The sequence below is a fragment of the Mustela lutreola genome, chromosome 6, assembly GCF_030435805.1.
Source record: "Mustela lutreola isolate mMusLut2 chromosome 6, mMusLut2.pri, whole genome shotgun sequence".
Classification (NCBI taxonomy): Eukaryota; Metazoa; Chordata; class Mammalia; order Carnivora; family Mustelidae; genus Mustela; species Mustela lutreola.
The window spans coordinates 63639358-63661449 of record NC_081295.1 but is presented as its reverse complement, the minus strand read 5'-3'; the positions used below and the strand labels follow the sequence as shown (position 1 = coordinate 63661449).

Genomic DNA, 22092 nt, shown 5'->3' with positions numbered 1-22092 from the left:
ATATATAACTCTTAACTCTGCTTCTCTATCCAGCTATGACATCATTCCTTTGCTCCCCTTTCAAGCAAAAATTACCCAAGATTGTTGATACTCACTACCTCCAATTCTGCTTCCCCCTTTCTCTCTTATAACCATTCCAATCAAGCTTTGCTCCAACCACTCCACCAAAACTCCTCCTCCTGGCCAAATAACCAAGGACACCCCTTCCCCAAGCTCATTTTGTTAAATCCAGTAATAAATCTCAACCATCTTGTTTACACAGTACCTACCTTTTGAGACAGACGATCATCCCCTCCTTCTAGAAACATTTCCTGTTTTGGATTCCAGGAGACCTCACTTTCTTGGGTTCTCTTTCACCTCACTGGCCACTCCCTGCCTCCCCACTCTATTGACCCTCATCTTCTTGGTGATCTCAGTAAGTCTTGTAGTTTCAAATACCATCTCTTTGCCAATGAGTTTCAACTATTGACTGTGGCCTCATCCTCACTCCTGAACTCCAAATTTGAATACCCAAACTCGCACACATTGCAAACTTACATGTCCCAACTCAACTCTCTTTATTCCTCTTGTGTAAAAACAAAACAAGACAACAACACAACTTGCCCCATCCGGTCTTTCTCCCTCTCTGTAAAGGAGAATGGTCATCCTTCCTACTGCTCAAGCCTAAAACAGAGTCCTCCTTGATTTTTTTTCCCCCATTTTTAGCACTTTCAGTTCTTCCAGAAATCTTGTTGGCTCTATTCCTAAAATATGCCTAGATTTTACCACTTCCTTGCTACTACTCTGGTCTATTATTTCCCTCCTGAATTATTAAAAGAAGCCTTAGCTGGTCTCCCTCCATTTGCCCTAATCCCTATACTTTTTCCAACACAGATGAACCTGAGTGATCCTTTTAAAATGAAAGTCAGATTTTATCACTCCTCTGCTTAAAACTCCGCATTTTACTTAGAGTAAAATGGCTCCTACATTTTACTTAGAGTAAAAGCCACAATTCTTACAATGCCTTATAAACCCTCTGTCCTACCGTCTCCGACATATCCTCACTCTCTTTTCTATCCTACTTTTTTCCTGGCTTACTGCGCCTGCCACCCTGACCCTATAGTCATTCTGAGAACTCACCAGGCATGTGACTGCCTCAGGGCCTTTGCACTGACTATTCCCTTAGTCTGCAATATTTTTTCATCTGATAACTTCATGGCTGATTCACTTGCATCCTTCAGCTTTTTATGCAAATATTACTTTTCCTGAGGTCATAGTTGACATCCGCCATACTCTGCTTTTCCTTTTTCTCCATAGCATTTATCACCTTCTGATACTATGTTTGATTTCTCTTGGTCCCCAAAAATATTTCTAGAAGAGCGGGAATTTGTATCTGATTCATTCATTACTAGAGGAGGGTCCAACATTTACACTGTGCCTATTTAATGCTTTTGATCCAGATTTCCAACTTGCTTCTTAAGAAGTGAAGGTATTGAAGTCAATAGAGTGAAGGAGAAGCTGAGGAGACAATATTGGCAAAGCCACAGATATGCAAAAAAAGCAAAATAGTGCACTGATGGCCAGATGCTTTGGATACACAAGTGTGGGGATACAGGTCTGGCTTAAAATAGGAACACATGAGTGGGACAAAGCAATATTTTAACTGAGAGCACCAAATCAACTTACTCCATGGTAAGAACTAAAAGGAGAAAGTGATAAAGGGTTCTGCACTAGGATACTGATCCAGGTGCTGGGAAACTTGGTGAAAACTTACCACAAATGAGAAATTTGGCAAAGAGCCAAACTCTATCAAGATGGGATGCTGCCTTTGAAAGGGTAATGAGCCATGAGATACCATGGAGTCTGAGAAACAAACTGAGGGTTTGGGAGGGCAACAGGGGGATGGGTGAGCTTGGTGGTGGGTATTAAGGAGGGCATGTACTGCATGGAGCCCTGAGAGTGGTGCATAAACAATAAATCTTGGAACACTGAAAAAATAAAATAAAATAAAACAAAATGCTTCTGGCTAAACTCATTCCATATGAACTTCAAATCATTGTGAAGTTATATAAGAAAATTTTTTCAGAAGTATATTACATTTGAAATAAATTTTGGAATAACTGACATCCAGAAATATGTTAATGTACCCAAGACTTGCTTGATGTGCTGTAGTAAAAAATAAATAAATAAATAAATAAATAAATGTGTATCTTTCCTCAAAAAAAGGGGGGGGGGAAGAAAAGGTATTGAAAACAATGGCATTTCCTCAGAAATTGGGTATCAAGTGAAGTGAGTTCACTACTCCATCCCCGAAACCTATCCATGGGATACCATGGCCAATGAGGAAGAATTCTAATGTAGAAAAAAAATCCTAGTTACTCTTTCAGCATCAAGACAGCTGCTTGGATGGAAATGATGCTTAGATCAGGATGTGGGTAGTTGCAATATTGAGTTGTCATGAATTGAATAAATATTTGAAACTGAAGTTTCTTCCACTAAAAGAAAGAGAATCCAACCACCATGTCTTAAATGTTCAAGTCTTCACAAATATGTTGAATTAGACATCCCAAAGTTACCTCAGTGAATATTCAAATTGAAAGATCCTTATTTTCAGATTATAAATAATTTTATAAAGTTCCCAAGATTACCAATAAGTATTGGTGATTTGATTTTTTTTTTTTTTTTAACAAAACCAGCAAATATTTCTTCCAAACAATCTGAGCTATTGTCTGTCTGGCTGCTGTACAACTTTATCATTAGCAACTTTCATCTAAATAATTCACTAAAATATTACAAAGGACTCTTGCTTCTCTACCAAATATCCCTTCCCTCTCTATCATAGAACCCAGAAATAATTAAAGGAAATTCAGCTTGGATAGTTTTTCTTGCTGAGCTGTTATCTCTGGAGAGGGATGTGGTGAGGGAAGGGAGAGGGTCTTATTTATATCTCAATATAAACAGCTTTTACTCACTGAGACCGTCCACTGCACTGTAATAACACTAATGCAGAGAATGTCTCTGTCCGAAATCTATTCTGTGTCTGATATCTGATGCCAATCCTCACAGTGATAAAGGCCACAAAAACAAATGCAGAGGCACTGAATTTAAATACAGCCGGCCCCAAGAGGTCTTTCTGGTTGGTTTCTTTTCCCGGTTGCCACTCATCAGAGAACGAGTTTACCAACAGCCATCAGCCGAGCACATCCAAGCTGGATCCAGGCCAAGAGCAAGCAGTATTGCTGGAATCTGGGCAGTGAGGTGGAAGGGTGGTCGGTGCATCAGTCGGATGGAAACATGCGGGGACTGATGGCCAGCAGCTGGAGGAAGTTTGGCCACGCTGGTAGGGGGACGTATGAGTGGTTAACGAGTGAACCAAGCCCACCTCTTCTGGAAACTCAGCTGCAGGTCTGTATCTATGACTTCAGCCTTTTCTTCTCCAAAGTGTCTTTGTCAGTTTTAAAACCAACTATGCCTAGATTTTTAGGATCTTAAAACTTAGTAGCAACATTTTACTTTATGAACAGAAATATTCATTCACTGACTGGCATGGTCTAAGAAAGTAATTGGAAAGTTGTATTCTTTGACCAAGGATGGATTCAAGTCAAACTTGCAACAAATATGTTCCAAGAACTCCAGATAGATCAAGTTTATCAAAGTACACCTGAAGGGAGGAGTCAACAAATCTTCATGCCTTGGTTTTAGGACTTTGTTCTTTGCACAGTGAAGCAATGTCTACATACACAATAACAAAGAGACTCCCTGTGGCTTTAGAATGATGGTGTTTCCAGGAGTTAGGAGAAGCCAAGGATCTATCTTACCTCGGGCAGGATAGCAGAGGGTTAAGGAGGTTTTTGTCTCTAAGAAACGCAGCAGCTGCTCTGCTTTGTCTGGGAAATCACCAAAGAAGCCTCAATTTGAGGCAGCAGAAAGGAAAAATATTTGTAGAAACCTAAGAACTCAGTTTCATGATCAGGAGGGAAAGGAGAGATACTGCTGTTACACAAAGAGAGGAAAATTAACCTAATTTCTTGTTGTCTGGAAAATCAGCTGATGAGGTTGGTATTTACATTCTCCCAAACTACCTTTTACAGAAAGATATTTTTATATATTTATATATTATTTATATTTAACATTTATAATTGCCTATATTTAACTATGATTTTATATCCTTCAACAGTCATGCTCTTCACTGAGTATTTTGAAAAATATTCCCTGAACAAGAATGCTGTCAATATATGCATCAAAAATATTAAAAGTTAAGAAATAAATAACATTTGACTAGAAAAGTAAACATGTTTTCCGCATTAAAAAAAATCCAAAACAACTTAAACCAATATAACAAGAATTAGTAAAAGAGAAGATTAAGGAGACCATCATCATAAATTTGTCCTGTTGCTCTGTGCTTCTCTTAACTAGAAGAGGATACAAGAGATAACACAAGAGGAGTTATCTCAAAAAATTGTCTGAATTTGCCATCTTAGATAAGTCTTTTAGTTCCACTTGATATTTGGATAAACTTAACTCAACCAATGGAAATACTGATTAAAGGAGGGGACTGTGGCAACTAATTTCAAAAAAAAAAAAAAAATGCAACTAATACTGATAATACCATAAGTGGCATAGCCATAAATGACAGGGTCTATTATACAAAATCTTTTAAAAAAGAACATTAATCTCACAAAACAAACTGAGGGTTGCCGGGGGGAGGGGGTTTGGGAGAAGGGGGTGGGATTATGGACATTGGGGAGGGTATGTGATTTGGTGAGTGCTATGAAGTGTGTAAACCTGGTGATTCACAGACCTGTACCCCTGGGGATAAAAATATATGTTTATAAAAAATAAAAAATTAAAAAAAAAATATTTACATTAAAAAAGAACATTAAGTCTCTTTAAGTCTCTTTATACTCTATGCATCTTCAACATACAGAGTATTTAAAATTTGATACCCACAACTGTTTAGAAACTATTATCGTCCACATAATTGATGGAGAATGAAGAAAACTAAGTCATGCATAATGATCCATGTTTATCAAGGTTGAATAGTGTTTAATAGCTTTAATATTTTTAGCAATTCACCTGGAGAAAAAGCCTTAACATAGTTAAATTGCTTTGGAGTCCATCTTGACTTTTTATTAATGGTAGTAAATTATTTATGAGTTCATCTATGCTTATAGCTTTTGTAATCCAAGTCCTATTATATCACAACAGGTTTCAACTTAATAGTTTTGATAGATTATGTATAAGAAAACAGAAAGAACCCATAACTTAGAAACAAAACAACAATCACACACATAAAATCTATTGTTACTAAAATACTTTTTCTGAAAAAATATATTAAAATGTAAACATAGTAATGCTAGTTTTATTTTCACTGCATTTTCTAACCTTAGCAATAAATTTCTAGACTTCTTCTAGTTATTTTTAGTATTTTATTTTCTAGTAAATTTAACCATGTGAGTTCCTGAGGTAAAAATACATATCTGTTATTCACCAAGTGTTTTACACACATTGATTCATTAAATCATCATCCCAACCATTCAAAAAAGATATTATTTCCATTTCATAGAGAAGGAAATCCAGGCCCATAGGGGATTAATAAATGGTTCGTCGTCATGCAAATATTAGAAAGTCCTACCAGAATTCAAAGCCAGCAAACCCCAAAAATGATACTTGGTTTCCAAAAACAAAAACAAAACAAAACACACTTTAAATTTTTACGCACTTTAAGCTAAAATATCTGAACTCATACCTTACCAAGGACAAAATATCTGGCAATATAAATACTAAATTAACTATCTGATTTTGAATCAACATAACATATAATTCTTCAGTAAGAAAAGGAGACAATGCAAACACCACTAGATAAGCCAGTCTCTTAAGAGGTCATGGCCACTGTCAAATAAATAAATAAATAAAATCTTTTAAAAAAGAGTTCAGCAAAAGAGTACAGCAAACGTTGTCCTTACCCCCCAAAAATCAAGGAGAGATCCCTGACTCTCATAGTTTTATTATTATATTTTATATTAAATAAGTAGATAAAAAGCTTAGTATTTTGGTTGTTTGTTTGAAACACAATGTAAGGCTTCAAGGGTTTTTTTCTTCTGTTGTAGTGCATCCAAACACGTTTGTTGCTGTATGCTTCACATAAGAGAGAAGTTTTTAATACCTCACTATTGGCAGCTTTATTTAAAGTAACATCTCTGTAGTTGGAGACAGTATTTTTGGTGCTTCTCTGCCTTGCTGCTGAAGCATCATTTCATGGCGATTACATTCTTTACTCTGTCAGGAACCATCATTACCTTGTGAGCTAATATTGTAAAATCAATACCTCCTAGGTTGCTAAAGAATTTATCTGCAATTTTTTTTTAACTATTGAACTTTCACGAATTTTTTTTAATTTTTTAAGATTGTATTCATTTATTTGACAGAGAGAGACACAGTGAGAGAGGGAACACAAGCAGGGAGAATGGGAGAGGGAGAAGCAGGGAGCCGGATAGGGGGCTTGGTTCCAGGACCCTGGGATCATGACCTGAGCGAAAGGCAGACACTTAATGACTTAGCCACCTAGGTGTCTCTGGACTTTCGGGGATATTTAATTTCATGTTTGCATTGAAGTCTGACTGAGATGCGAAGTCAGATGATGAATATCATAAAAAGCACCAAATATGCTTACACTGTTGAGATTATACTCTAACAATTATACTCTAATTGCAGGAATTTGGCTGCAATTCATCATTACACAGCCACTTAGAGAAATTTTAGGCTGCAATAGAATACAATTCTTTTTTTTTTAAGATTTTTATTTCGTTTATTTGACTGACAGATCACAAGAAGGCAGAAAGGCAGGCAGAGAGGAAGGGAAGCAGGCTCCCCGCTGAGCAGAGAGCCCGATATGAGGCTCCATCCCAAGACCCTGGGATCATGAACTGAGCAGAAGGCAGAGGCTTTAACCCACTGAGCCACCCAGGTGCCCCTACAATTCTTTTTCTATAAAGGGTTCACAAGTTTCCATATTGATTCTACCAATATTGCAAAAACAAATGGAAGGAATATTAAAATTTCATTCATCATAAACATCAGCGATCAATTCATATTTCAAATATTAATATGGCATATGAACACCTAATGTCAGAATTCATTCCAGAATAATTAAATAATTAAATAATTTAATTTAATAATTTAAGTTCCATAGGATACTTTTTGTGGCAATACCACATTATTGGTCTAATTCTAAATAAAATAAGTCCATAGAGTAAGAGCTCCTGTTCAAAGAATGCATAGTGAGCTGACAACTAAAACCCACTCTCCTGGTTCACTTTCAGGGAGCTATGGTAGGATGTCGTCAATATGTATTTTGACATCTCGATGCATCCTTTATCTCATCCATTTACTTTACTTCCCATGGGCTCAAGCCCACTGGCACAAAGAAAGAGCATGGTGGTTTTCATAGCGGGTAAGGAAGATAGGAATAAAAGATCAAAGAGAGGAGCTTCAGGAACGCCGAAGTCTTTCCTCCTCTCCTAACCCAGCCTCGTTCCCGAATTCCAGGGCACCCAGAAGATAAGCTCCACCAAAGACGACGTGGAACCCTTCCTGTGCATCCTTCTTCCAGCGACCATCCTGCTCTTCTTGGCCTTTCTGCTGCTTTTCCTGTACCGTCACTGCAAGACCCCCCGACCCCAAGGGCAGGTTTTCAGCACCGACCCCCCAGCGCACCCCACAGCAGAGGAGGCCACCGACTTCCTGCCGGGCTTCCCCGGGAGAGGCGAGCAGGACTTCCCGTACTCCCCGGTGCCCCGGGAGGCGGCCCTCCTCTCCACGGGCCTGCCTCCCTCCTACGAGGAGGCCACCAGGAATCGCCCGGGGACGGAGGTCCTACGAGGAGGCCACCAGGAATCGCCCGGGGACGGAGGTCCGGGAGGCCGAGGCGGGCCCCCCCTGTAAAGAGCGCTCCCCCAGCGGGAGAAGCGGATAGAAAGGGCAGCTGGGAACAGTCTAGAGCACAGCTCGCAGTCCCTCCGGGAGCCAGCCGGGCCAGGCGAGCGGTGGGGAGGCCTCTGGACCGAAGAGACTCCTGGACGAATGGGCGCTTCGAGCTGGTATCATTCTGGTTAACCATTCTCAAGTTCCTTAGGTTGTCGTGAGGAGGGCTAGGCTTCTCTAAAATACTTAACACCCTTGAGGAAAAAAATAGGAAAATTCTATGTGAGTTGAGAAACCCTTAGAATTACTGGTAAGCCTGTGGACGAGCTCTGAAGGAAAACAGAAACGCTGCTAAGCCAAAGGAAACGGGTTTTGCCACCAAATACAATGGTTCTTCCTACGCATGTTCTTCAGGGTTTTATGGCTTCACTTTTATGTGAGGGCTTCAAGATGGCTGGAGAATTCTAGAAGGAAAATATCTCTAGAGCTGCAGTGGTCAGCTGTGTGGTTAAAAAATGGTAAAGTGGGGCTCAATATTAAGAATGAAGGTACAGAGAGACATGTGCAGACTAAAAAACAAATAAAGCTCTCCAAAATTATCTCCTTCTTGATGTAGCCCTTGTTGATTTGTGTTCTAATTTGCCTCCTAAAATGGGAAAGGGACCCAGCTTTTAGATGGGACAGTCTCCCACTAGAGCATCACAGCTTGTCCCTCAGTGCTATGGCAGGATATTATCTTAGGGGACACCATGAGCAACTGTGTGGCCTACACCAAGCAGCAGTAATAGAGTAGATACTGGCTTAACACTGGAAAGCAAAGGTCAGATTTTCGGATCACACAGTAAGGAGAAACCTAGACTCGCTCTAACAGGGACCTCATGAATCATATGGCCCAAACTTCTGTTTTACAGGTATCAACACTAGAATGAGGAGAAGTTAAGTAACTTGTCTGAAACTAAATACCTCATCAAGAGCTGGGATCAGAAGCCTCTCCCCTCTGGGCTAGAGCACCTTCCACTGCACCAGACGTTCTTCTAACAAAACTGCAAATGTGGAATTTCAGACCAAGCTCCTGGTTGGGCATCAAGTTGCTCAGGAGGAGGAGCCCAGCTTAGTTTGGAAGGGATACAAATCTCCATCCATGATTTTCAAATGGGAAGATAGAGGTGGGGCTTTTACCACATGGAATGCAGATCAGAAATCCCTTGGAGGTATTAGAGGAAGCAGGAGAATGATGTGGATGATTCTAGAACTTGTATTTGATACTCTAATCTTGTTGGTAAAACTCTTCGTTTGTTGTTCTTTTCGTAAGACAAAAACCAGGTGACACTTCGATGGCTAAAAATGAACAAATTTTTTTTTTTTTACTTTTTTACATAAGCAGTTTTATGCTAGATATATAATGTGATATGGTTTTAGGAAGATAACAAAGTAAGCCCAAATAGGATACATTTATTTCTAAATAGAATCTGAGAGAAATAATAGTATCTTTAAGAACTAATGTAAAATATAAGCTATTAGAATGAAGATCAATAAAATTTCTCTCAGAAAAATTATACTGAAAAATTCCCTGGTGGCCATTAAAGGAAGTAAGTAAAACAAATGGAAATGAAAAGCTCAGCAAAGAGCCTTCTTCAAATTTTTATTTTTTTAAATCCTAAGGATCTTGTTCTGGGTGAAACTATGTTTATTCTTTTCCAACTCCTTTGCTAACCTCCATTCCTCCTCCTTTGCTAACAGAACCCTGATTTGGTTTGGGATCCTGAGGCCACTTGTGTAAGACAGACCAGATCCCTCCCAACGCCAGGGGAGGCATCATGAGAGTTAATCACAGTGATCTCAATTCCTCTACCAGGAACTGATCAGATCTTTGGGACCTAAGGGGAGATAAATGCAGGAGAGAGTTTTTCTAGAAAAGGTTGCCTCATTAAAAAAACAAAAAATACACACACAGATGAGGAAATACTGTGCATCTTTGCTGGATGTTAATATGTCTCATGTAACACCTGGGGCTACTACAACCATCTTGCAACCATGAGGCAATTAGTTCCAGATTTAGTCTGGGATGCCTGGGTGGTTCAATAAGTTAACCACTTGACTTCAGCTCAGGTCATGATCCCAGGGTCCTGGGATGGAGCCCCACGTGGGGTTCTCTGCTCAGCAGGGAGCCTGCTTCTCCCTCTGCCACTTCCCACCCCCACTTGCATGCTAACATACATACATACATACATACATGAATAAATTTTTAAAAATAAATAAAATAATTAGTCAATGATAGGACTCCTTTAAAATATATCAGTGATCTGAGGAAGAAAGATTTTTCTCCTCTGGAACCAAACTGAAGCAGCAGATAAACTCCTAACCAGAGGTTGCCAAAGTACAGCCCACGAGCCAAATCCTGCTTGTAACCTGTTACTACACGTCTTGGAGACAAGAATGGTTTTTACATTTGTAAATAGTTGGAAAAAAAAAATCAAAGGGAGAAGGATTTTTTTGATGCATGAAGTTATATGAATTCAAATTCTGGTGTCCAGAAATGAAGTTATTGGAACATAAGTTAGTGCTCACTTGCCTATGGTTGCTACTTCAGACTTAAGTGGTTGCAACAGAGGTTGTAAGGACCTTCAAAGCCTGAAATACTTACTATCTGTATAGCCTGAAATATCTTACTATCCTTTAAAGAAAAGGTTTGCTGACCCTGGCTATAGCGCAGTGGATTTTACCCCCAGTTGCATGATAGAATTACTTGAACTTACCAATACCAGGACCCACCTAGGCCAATTTAACTGAAATAAAGCAAGTGATTCTAATAGAAGATCGAGGCTGAAAGCAATTCATTGACTAGGCCACAAAACACAGCTGAATTCACTATGGATAGATGGAAGGTTCCAGACTGAGAGGAAACTAGAGCTGTAAATCAAGCTTTGAACCATCATTTATAACCCAACATTTTCTGTACATGCCCGAAGCCACCAGGCTAATATCCAGCTGTAGGCAATTCAATCCCCAAAGCAGATTTGCAAGCAGAATATTAATAACAACAGAGTAAACTACATCCTTGCTTACATGTTAACACAACTGGCAAACACAGTGGGATTTGTTGCTAGTGCTCCCAGACAGAGTAGGACTGAAGAAAATCCACAAATCAAAGAACTAGATTTTTAGCAACTGAGAAGTATTTTGGGAAGAAATTGTATAGCCAGAAAAGGTTAAGAATGGGAGGCAGTGCTTTCCCTCTCCCACAATACCTTGCGCTCTTCCTTTCCATCCCGGGCCCGGCAGAATGGCTCCCGTGAAGAAAGGTGGCGAGAAGAAGAAGGGCAGTTCTGCCATCAACGAGGTAGTGACCAGAGAATACACCATCAACATTCACAAGCGCATCCATGGAGTGGGTTTCAAGAAGCGTGCCCCTCGGGCACTCAAAGAGATCCGGAAATTTGCCATGAAGGAGATGGGAACCCCAGATGTGCGCATTGACACAAGGCTCAACAAAGCTGTCTGGGACAAAGGAATAAGGAACGTTCCGTACCGCATCCGTGTGCGGTTGTCCAGAAAACGTAACGAGGATGAAGATTCTCCAAACAAGCTCTACACACTGGTCACCTATGTACCTGTCACCACTTTCAAAAATCTACAGACAGTTAATGTGGATGAAAACTAATCGCTGATTGTCAAATAAAGGTATAAAACAGCAAAAAAAAAAAAAAAAAAGAAAAAAGAAAAAAAGAATGGGAGGCAGTATAATAGAAACAGTGACATTTTCACTAGATCCTACACTAGACCAGAAAATATCAGCATGACATCATTTTATAAAAAGGAAAAGAATCTAATGTCTGGTCAGCCATGAAAGGAGCTTGGAACCATCACTCCTTCCCAACAAGAAGAAGCTGAACTGAAAATCAACACTTCTTGACTCCATCAGAGAACGGAGGTCACAGGACAAACCACTGTCCCAAAGTGAGAGAAACAGAAGCACAACTTACCAGAGTAGAAATCCAGGAGCAAAAGCCTCCTCAGGAACCAGTGCCGGCATAGGGAGGCCAAAATTGGAATCAACAAACTTCTGGAGGCTCAGAGGGGAGCAAATCAGAGAGTTACAAAGTCCAGAGGGGCCCCACATTCTGTGAGTTTGCCTCAGGAGGCTTACTGGGTTCTCACAATAAAGATCTGAGGAAAAGCCTCTCATGCTTTCTGGTAGAGCAAGAAAGGAAAGGAACCATTTTGAAATGGCCAGAGCACTCTCTCTGTTCTAAACAAGTCGTGCCCTCAGATGAAACTGTTTTACAGGCCCTAATCAGCTGGGTTTTATCAAAGCCTAATTAACCTGGGGATTAATTAACCCTACGTGGCTCTAGCCTTACAGTGGAGAAGGAAAATACCCAATTCCAGCTTCTCTGGCCATCTTCTTCTACTTAAGGGAGTGAAAGAAAAAACAGAGAAGCCCTTGTGAGGTTCACAGCCCAGAGGAGCAGCTGCCCTCAAAGGCTGAGACCTAATCATAGGACTATAGACCCTGCCCCCCCTCCACCAAACCACTACTACATTAGGAAAGACCACTTTACTGCAGTTCCTCTTACCCAGTACATTAAGTCCACTGTTCAACAAAAACTATAAGGCATACTAAAAGGCAAAAAACAAGAACAAAAGCAAACCCCCCCACAAAAAAAAAATTTTTTTTTTTGAAGAGACAGAGCAAGCTTTGGGACCAGACTCAGATATGCAAGATTTATCAGAACAGAAATGTAAGATAACTATCATTAATACGCAAAGGGCTCTAAGGGGTAAGGTAGACAACATGCAGGAACAGATAGGTAATATCAATGGAGAGATGGAAATTCTAAGAAAGAACCAAAAGGAAATGCTAGAGAACAAGAACACTGAAACAGAAAAGAAGAATGCCTTTTGTGGGCTTCTTTGTAGACTGGACACAGTTGAGGAAATAATCTTGGAGCTTAAGGATATGTTAATAGAAACTTCTAAAATAGAAAGGCAAAGAGGAAAAAAAAATACAGAGCAGAATATCCAAGAACTGTGAGACAAATACAAGAGGTGTTACATGCACATAGTGGGAATACCAGAAAGAGAAGAATAGCAGAAAGGCCCAGAAGAAATATTTTAAGCAATAATAACTGCACATGTCCACAAATTAATGTCAAACAATAGATACAGGAAGCTCAGAGAGCACCAAGCAGGAATAATGCCAAAGAAGGAAAAAAAAAAAAACAAACCAAAAATACTACAGCTGGGTGTCCTGTATTCAAACTGCAGAAAATCAAAGACTTAAAAAAAAAAAAATCTTGGGATGCCTGAGTGGGTTAGTTGGTTAAATATCCAACTCTTGATCTCAGCTCAAGTCTTGATCTCAGGGTCATGAGTTCAAGCCCCACATTTGACTCCACGCTGGGCATGGAGCCTACTTAAAAAGTAGATAAAATAAATTTTAAAAATAAATTTTAAAAAATCTTGAAAGAGGCTAGAGGAAGAAAACACCTTGCCTGTAGAAGAGCAAAGATTAAGAATTACCCTGGCTTCTCTTCAGAAACCACATAATCTAGTGGAATGGAGTGCAATTTCCAATGGTTGAGAGAGAGAAAAAAAACCAGTCTGAATTCTGTATTGTATTCTGCAAAGTTATTCTTTGAAGTGAAGAATAAATAAAGACTTTCTCAGACAAACAGAACTGGGAAATTTTCTTATTCTTCATTGATCAAACAGGTAAAAATTTGTTCAAAATAATAATAGCAATAATGTATTTGATGATTATAGCTTACATATAAATGAAATAAATAACAGAAATAATATAAGAAACAGGAGGGAGGAATTAAGACTATTTTGTTATTATAAGGTACCCATGCCACTGGTGAAGCAGTAGAGTATTATTTGAAAGTTGACTTAGATTAGTTGTAAATGTATATTGCAAACTCTAGGGCAACTAAGAGAAGTTTAAAAAAAAAGTATAATCAATATACTAAGAAATGAGAGAAAATGGGAATCCTCTAAAATGTTCAGTTAGAAGGACAAAAGGCAAAAGAAAACCAAAAAAGAAGCAAAGAACAAGGGGAAGGAATAGAAAACAGTAATAAATATGGTAGATATAATCAATATTATATATCGATAATACTTTAAAGTTCAACGGTCTACATACACCAATTGAAAGACAGATACCGGGGTACCTAGATGGCTCAGTTGGCTAAGTGTCTGCTTTCAGCTCAGGTCATGGTCCAGGGTCCTGGAATGGAGTCCCACATCAGGCTCCCTGCCCAGAGGAGGGTCTGCTTCTCCCTCTCCCTCTGCCTGCTGCTCCCTCTGCTTATGCCTTCTCTATCTTTCTCTCTCTCTCTCTCAAATGAATAAATAAATCTTTAAAAAAAAGAAATAAAGATATTGTCATAGTAGATTAAAAACAAGACTCAACTCTCTTGTCTACAAGAAACCCACAATAAATACAAAGACACATGTACAAGAAAAATAAAGGGATGGAGAAAGAAATGCCATGCAAATACTAATCCAAAAAATAGCTGCACTGTGTTAATTTCAGACAGAGCAGATTTCAGAGCACGGAAAGTTACCAGAGATAAAGAGTAGCATGATGTAATGATAAAGGGGTCAGTTCTCCAAAAAGACATCATCATTTTTTAAAAGATTTATTTTTTATTTATTTGACAGACAGAGATCACAAGTAGGCAGAGAGGCCAGAAGGGAAGCAGGCTCCCTGCTGAGCAGAGAGCCTGATGTGGGGCTCGATCCCAGGACCCTGGGATCACGACCTGAGCTGAAGGCAGAGGCTTTAACCCACTGAGCCACCCACGCGCCCACATCATCAGTTTTTAAAGCATATACCCCTAACTACAGAGTGTAAAATACTTGAAGCAAAAACTGATAGAATTGCAAGGAAAACTGATAGATAGAAATCAAGGATGAATCCATGACTACAGTTAGAGATACCTCTCCGTCAGAAACAGATCTAACAGGCGGAAAATCAGTAAGAACATAGTTGTGTTGAAAAATTACCACGAATCAACTGGATATAATGGACTTCTATACATGACTTCATCCAACAACAGCAGAATACACATTCTTCTCAAGCTCACATGGAACATTCACCAAGATTGACCACCTACATTCTTGGTCACAAGACACGGTGTAACAAATTTTTAAAAATTGATATCATACAATGTATGCTGTCAGACCACACTGGGATTAAACTAAAAAATCAGTAGCAGGAAAATTCTGAATTACTTAGAGCTTACACAGCCCACTTGTAAATAATACATGGGACAGAAAAGAAAACTCAAGAGAAAATAAAAATATTTTAAACTAAATTTAAAGGAAAATACAACTCACCAAAATTTTCAGATGCAGCAAAATCAGTGCTTAGAGGGAAATCTACATTATTTAATGTATATATTAGAAAAGAAGAAAGATCACAAATCATTATTTAAGCTTCCACCTTACAAAACTAGAAGGAAAAGCAAATTAAATCCAAAGTAAGCAAGAAGACAGCAAGTAATAAAAATTAAAGAAGAAATCAATGAATATTAAAATGAAGACAAGAAATCAGCAGAGAGAATCAAGGAAACCAAAAGCTGGCTTTTTTTTTTTAAAGGTTTTATTTATTTGACAGAGATCACAAGTAGGCAGAGAGGCAGGCAGAGAGGAAAGGAAGCTCCCTGCTGAGCAGAGAGCCTGACAACAGGAGACTATGACCCGAGCCGAAGGCAGAGGCTTTAACCCACTGAGCCACCCAGGCACCCCCAAAAGCTGGCTTTTTTAAGATAAATGAAAAAATTTAAAAAAAAAAAGAGAGAGGATACAAATTATTGATATCAGAAATAAAAAAGGAAACATCAGATTCCATGGATGTTAAAAGGGCAAAAAAAGAAATACTATAAACAACTCCATGCCCATTTGATAACCTAGAAGAAATGAACCAATTCCTTAAAGTATATAATCTGCAAAAACTCATGCAAGAAGAAACAATTTGCATAAGGCTCTATATATTAAAGAAATTGAAGCAATAACAACCTTCCAAAATATCACCAGGGGACTGGGAAGGTCACCTAAATCAATATTCTTCAAGGAATGAGCCACAAAATGGTGCTAGCTCACAAACTATTTGTCACCAATCTGAGATAAAATAACTAGAGAAATTTATAGTAAGTGTTTAAAAATGTCATAGGAATTCAACATTTTTACAAAATCCATGTACATCTTCAGTAGACTCATCTCACTGAGCATGGTATCGACCAACTAAATTCTTGTTAAACTCATGGGTTAAGGTCCACATAGTGAGCTGCCTATAGTCTTGTGCAGTAGAATCACATATAGGTTCCTGATGAACTAGAAAGTATTTCTTAAAGGGAGAAGGCTCTTCATCACAGACAGCTTGAGAAGCACTGGTCTAGAAGATGAGATGTCCCGGGCATTAATGCTAAACTTCTCCTCCATCTATCTGGAGCCAAGTCAATCTGCCACTGACCTCTCCCATGCTTGGAACTCATTCTGAACATGCAGACCTGAACAAAGTCAAGTGTGGAACTGCCTGGAGAGACCATTCTGCAGGACCCATGAGCAGGCTAAGAGCTGTTTGGTTCACAGGTGTATGTTAGGTTGGGGCTGTGTGGCTCCTCCTCTCAGAATTGGGAGCACTGAAACACTGAACACCTCTGTTCTAAAAAAGTCATTAGGGAATCGAGTCCCATTCCTACCAATTCTTCCATTTCTTCTAAATCAAGAAATAAGGTAATAATATATGGCAACACCAAAAGCCCCATAGATAAGAGCTTTTTGAGAGTGAGAGCTATCTAGCTGCAGCAGAGCTCATGGTCTCTTTTTATTTCAAAGCATGAACCTTTTAAAATCAGTATGAAGATCCCTCTCCTTTGTTTTTATAACTACTCCCCACAGTCTCAGAAGTGATATCAGGCCTCATATTGATTAGGATCAATATTTTAACTTTTCAAGACATTCTCAGTTTTAGACTTTAGCCTTCTATTCCTCAACCCTACATTTAATAAAGGTCTCTTCATTTTCTGTGGGCCATTAGAAAGGAGCTTCACAGATGCTCCTGATAACACTGAGTTACTATCAATGTGTCTGAGAAATTCTGACTGGCATTCATTCAACTTCTTCAAGCAAGTATGTGTCAGGCCCTGAGTAAAGTGCTTCGTGTAAGAGGGGCTTCAACGGGTTGTCTTGATATCTCAATAATGGATGAGTATTATAATTCTCACCAAAACTAAAGGAGAAGCCAGGCAAATTCAAAGGTTACACTTCCTGTTAGACTACCAAGTTTCTACCCATTTTACATTTGCCATATTTGAGATAGTGGCAATTCTAAAAAGACCAAATATTTAATTATATTATGGATGTAAGAGTGGCCCCAGAGTAAACAATGCCTGACTAATAGGATAGACCAGATAGACCAAGATAGACCAGAACCTCAGGTTGTGCATTACTAAAACCCACCAACATCTACTATAGCACTTTACATAGAAGGTAATTTTTCAGTTATTATCCTGAAAACCATGCCACCCCAAATTTAGTGGCACAAAAAAATAACCATTTAATTATGCTCCCAGATTCTGTGGGTACTGCAAGGACAGCTTATGTCCACCCTGCGACCTCTGGGGCCTCAGTTTGGAAGAATCAAGGATGTCTGGTAGTGACTCAGTGGTGGTGGGCTGGCGCTGTCTGAATACAAGGTCACTCACATGGGTAGGGTCGATGCGTACTGTCAGCCCAGACACAGGGCTCTCCACGAGCTAGAGCTGCTTGGGCTTCCCTTCAGCATAGTTGTTGGATTTTAAGATTAATTGTCCCAAAGAAAATCAAGTGGAAGTCCTTAATGGTCTAGCCTCAGAAGTCACACAGGGTGACTTATCCTGGAGTCACAAAACTTCCCTGTTTCAAGGAGAGGAAGCATAGACCTCCATCTCTCGTTTGGGGGGTGGTGCGGTGGGGTGGGGGGGGAGGATGTATCAAAGCCACATTATAAGGACAACATGTTGGCCAACATATGGCCCATGTCTTTGGAAAAGAAAAACTGCTCTAAGGATGGACTAATCAATGAATGACTAAACGGTATCAGTAATGAACATTAGCAATTCTCTCCAATAGTTAGTTGAGTTCTTTGAAAATACAGTGTGATTGAACTTTTCCACCCTCTTGAGGTTAACCAAGGCCTATGATTTGCTTTGGTCAATGAAATATGGATGGAAGTGACTTGTGTAACTTTCTGCAGGAAGTATTTATCATTGATTCTCCTCATTCACAGATTCTGTACGTGCAAGTTCACTGACTTGTTGGTCTGTATTCAGAACTCCAATGCTCACATCACCTTTTCGGTCACTGGTGGACATCTGCCTGTGGATAGCTGTGAGAAATTCTAGCCACGCGAGGCACACATTCCCAGCTCAGGTTAAATAAGGTGGAGCTCTCTGCCTTCTAGTCTCAGCTGTCATACAGTAAACAAGCCTTTTTTGCAGTCTATTTAGTCTGTGGTTTTTTGCATTTTTGTGATTCTTGTTGATTTTTTTGCTTAAAATGGCCTCCGAACATAGCACTCAAGTGGAGGAGATACAAGTGTTATATAAGCTTCATTAAAGTACGAGCTACGTGTTGTTGGTGAAGATCTCAATGTTCATGAACCAAAAATATCTGTTAACTAAGGTCTCTTTATACAATAACGCATATAAAACAAGGTTACTTAGTGAGTAGTTGGCAAAGATGTAACCGGAGGTTCACAGGAACCTACATCTGTATTTCCTCTGGAATCAATAGTTCGGGATTCATTAATTCAATTGTTCGTGATGCTTGATTTTTTTTTTTAAGATTTATTTATTTATTTGTCAGAGAGAGAGAGTGCAAGCAGGGGGAACATCAGGTGGAGGGAGCAGTAGGACGCCGCACTGCAAGGAGCCCGATGAGGGACTCTGTCCTAGGGCCCTGGGATCATAACCTTAGCTGAAGGCAGCTTAGCTGACTGAGCCACCCAGGTGTCACTCATGGTGACTTTATAGAACAAAGCTGCTTCAAGTCATGAGAACTGACTTCGGCCACTGCTGCAGGGCTGTGTGGGGCTTCCTCCCCTGCTGGGGTGAAGTGGAGAAACCTGTTCTCACCCCCACTCTCTCCCCCAATGGCACCACCACATGTGTTGTAAAGCTTCAACAGAGTATCTTTTTCATAATGTCATACAAACAGTGACTAAATATGTGCTAATAGAACAATTTTGCCATAATTAATCAACAAGAAAACTAGCTAGATCATTTTGACATATGGGTATAAAACTTGAGCCTTCTGAATCTCATTAAATTCATGCTAACTGAAATCCTATTATTCTGAAATAAATCCTTTTCTTTCCTTCCTTCTGTTCTTCTACGTGGCTAATTATCACCTTATAAATATAGATAACTGAGTCACCTGCTGTTATCTTCATTAATTGGGCATTCCACACCCTATTAAATGAATGTCTCCAAATTCAGCCTCAGGTTTTCTACAACTGCAGATGAAAAGAACAACAGGAATCTTAAACAATGTAAATTATTTCTTTTTCTCTTAAAACATTCTGAGAAGTAGGGGCGCCTGGTTAAGCCTCGGCCTGGCCTTCGGCTCAGGTCATGATCTCAGGGTCCTGGGATCCAGCCCCGAATTGCATCTGGCTCTCTGCTTAGCAGGGAGCCCACTTCCCCGCTCTCCCAGCCTGCCTCTCTGCCTGCTTGTGATCTCTCTCTCTGTGTCAAATAAATAAAAATCTTAAAAAAAAAAAAAAGCAACTTTCTGAGAAGAAAATTATATTCCCAACTTTGCCAAGTCACTTAAGCAGAGGATCACATGTGATAGCAGTTAAAATAATCAAACTGTTTAAAAAAAAATCAGTCAAAATTCATTATTTTGCCTTCACTAAAGAATTCAAACTTAGATCAGCATAATGATAAAATTGATGTAAACACTAGCAAGTATCATGCGTCCACTTGTTAGGACAGGGAAGGGGAAAGGAGAAAGAGGACATCAATTGTTTTAAAAACAGTAGGACCACACAATGGGATGGTCGTCAGCAATAAAAAAGAATGAAGTGCTGATACATGCAACAACACAGATGACTTCTGAAGACATTACACTCCGAGAAAGGTGTCGGTCACAAAAGAACACATGTTATTTCCACTTAAATGAAATGTCCAGAATGGGCAGATCCACAGAGATAGAAATAAATTAGTGATTGCCAGGGGCTAGGAGGTTTTGGAGATTGGGAGTGACTGCTCAATTGTATGGGGGTTTCTTTTTGGAGTGATGGAATGTTCTGGAATTAGATAGTGATGTGGTTGTATACCATACTGAAAATACTGAAATCCACTGAACTGTATACTTTAAAGTAGTGAATCTTACATTATGTAAATTGTAGCTCAAAAAAAAAAAACCCTTATTTTTACATCAGGCATGCACAATAAGATGGCTATAATCGAAAAGCAAAGTGATAACAAGCATTAGTGAGGGTATGAAGAAACAGAATGTTCACAGCCTGCTGATGAAAATCTAAAAGGGTACACCTACTTTAGAAAACAGTCTGGCTGTTCCTCATAAAGTTAAATGCCGTGTTACCATTTGACCCAGCAAATCCCACTCCTCGGAATTTACTCAAGAGAAATGAAAACATGTCATACAGAAACCTGGGCAAAAATGTTTGTGGCAGCATCCTTCATAATAGCCCAAAGTTTGAAACCACTTGAACATCCATCAACTGATGAAAAATATTTATCCAATGGAATATTCTCAGCCACCAAAAGGAGTGAAGCAAGGATGCATGCTACAACATGGATGAAACCCAAAATATTTTGCTCAGTGAAGGAAGTCAGCAATAAAGGACCACACGCTGCATCCTATATGGTCTGTATGTTCGCATCCCCCCAAAACTCATGTTTTGAAAACCAAATGCTCCATGTGATGGTATTAGGAAGTGGGGCCTTTGGGAGGTGATAGGTCAGGAGGGGTTAGTGCCCTTATAGAAGAAGCCAGAGAATGGGATTCTGAATGGGATTAGTGCCCTTATAGAAGAAGCCAGAGAAAGCTGCCTTGCCCCTTCCACCTTGTAAGGACGCCATCAGCAGTCTGCCTCCCGGAGAAGAGCCTGCACCGAACTTGCTAGCATTCTGATCTTGGACTTTCCACATCCAGAACCCTGAGCAATAAGGTTCTGTTCCCTATAAGCCCTGAGAGAGTGGACCTTAAAACACTGCATTATTTCATTTATATGAAATGCCAGAAAAAGCAAACCTATAGAGAGAGAAGGGGGATTAGTAGTTGCCTATGGCTGGGGAATGGGGAATTGGGGAGTGATGGCTAAGGAGTATGGGGTTTGGAGTCCAGGAAGAGGTGATAACAATGCTCTAAAATTGATTATAGTGGGGCATCTGGGTGGCTCAGTCAGTTAAGCGGTTGCCTTCCGCTCAGGTCATGATCCCAGCGTCCTGGGATTGAGCCCTCCAGCAGGCTCTCTGCTCAGCCGAGGGCCTGCTTCTCCCCCTAACTCTGCCTGCCGCTCTGCCTACTTGTGCTCTCTATCTCTCTGTGGAATAAATAATAAAAGTCTTTAAGAAAAATGTAAAGTTGATTGTAGTGATGGTTGCACAACTGTGAATACACTGAAACACTGAATGGTACACATTAGATGGGTGAATTTGATAGAATGTGAATTATATCTCAGTAAAGCTCTTAGGAAAAATAAAGAATAAATCCAACCACAAAGTTTTAGAAGCACAGAGTCCTGTCGCTGTACCCCCTCATTTCTCTGCCCCCCTTTCACCTCCCTCCCTCCAGCCTGATAGTTCTAGTGGGACCGCCTCAGCATTTCAGGGAAAGGTCATTAAACCAGGACAGTTTAAGATTGTCTCCAGGCCTGGCTGTAGCCCCATCTGACTCCTCCCCCGGCGGACCTTGGTGGCTGTTGGGCACCATGGACACTTTCTAGGTGTGAGTAAGACCTCATGTCTCTGGCTGCGCCCGGGATCCGATTCGTGCACAGAGCTCTGGGCCCACGGCGGGAGGGGGTGGGAGGTGGGGCAGAAGATACAGCCAAGGTCCCAGGTGGCAGCCTGTCCACCCTCCCACCGGGCGAGCAGGCTCCCTCCCGCCTCCACTGAGTGCACCCAGGGTGCAGGCCGAGCTCACGCCGATCCCCGGGAGTCGACCGAT

The 22092-nt window shown here is 40.0% G+C and overlaps 2 protein-coding genes across 2 annotated transcripts; both read left to right on the top strand.

The window, feature by feature from the left end:
* The first annotated feature begins 3273 nt into the window (after positions 1-3273).
* Positions 3274-7923, top strand: SMIM28 (small integral membrane protein 28). Its single transcript, XM_059179280.1, has 2 exons — positions 3274-3384; positions 7528-7923. The coding sequence occupies exons 1-2, from the start codon at positions 3274-3276 to the stop codon at positions 7921-7923; spliced, it is 507 nt and encodes a 168-aa protein (XP_059035263.1).
* A 3226-nt stretch (positions 7924-11149) lies between these two features.
* LOC131833751 (large ribosomal subunit protein eL31-like) lies at positions 11150-11617 on the top strand. Its single transcript, XM_059177443.1, has one exon. The coding sequence runs from the start codon at positions 11186-11188 to the stop codon at positions 11561-11563; it is 378 nt and encodes a 125-aa protein (XP_059033426.1). The 5' UTR covers positions 11150-11185; the 3' UTR covers positions 11564-11617.
* Positions 11618-22092: the final 10475 nt, after the last annotated feature.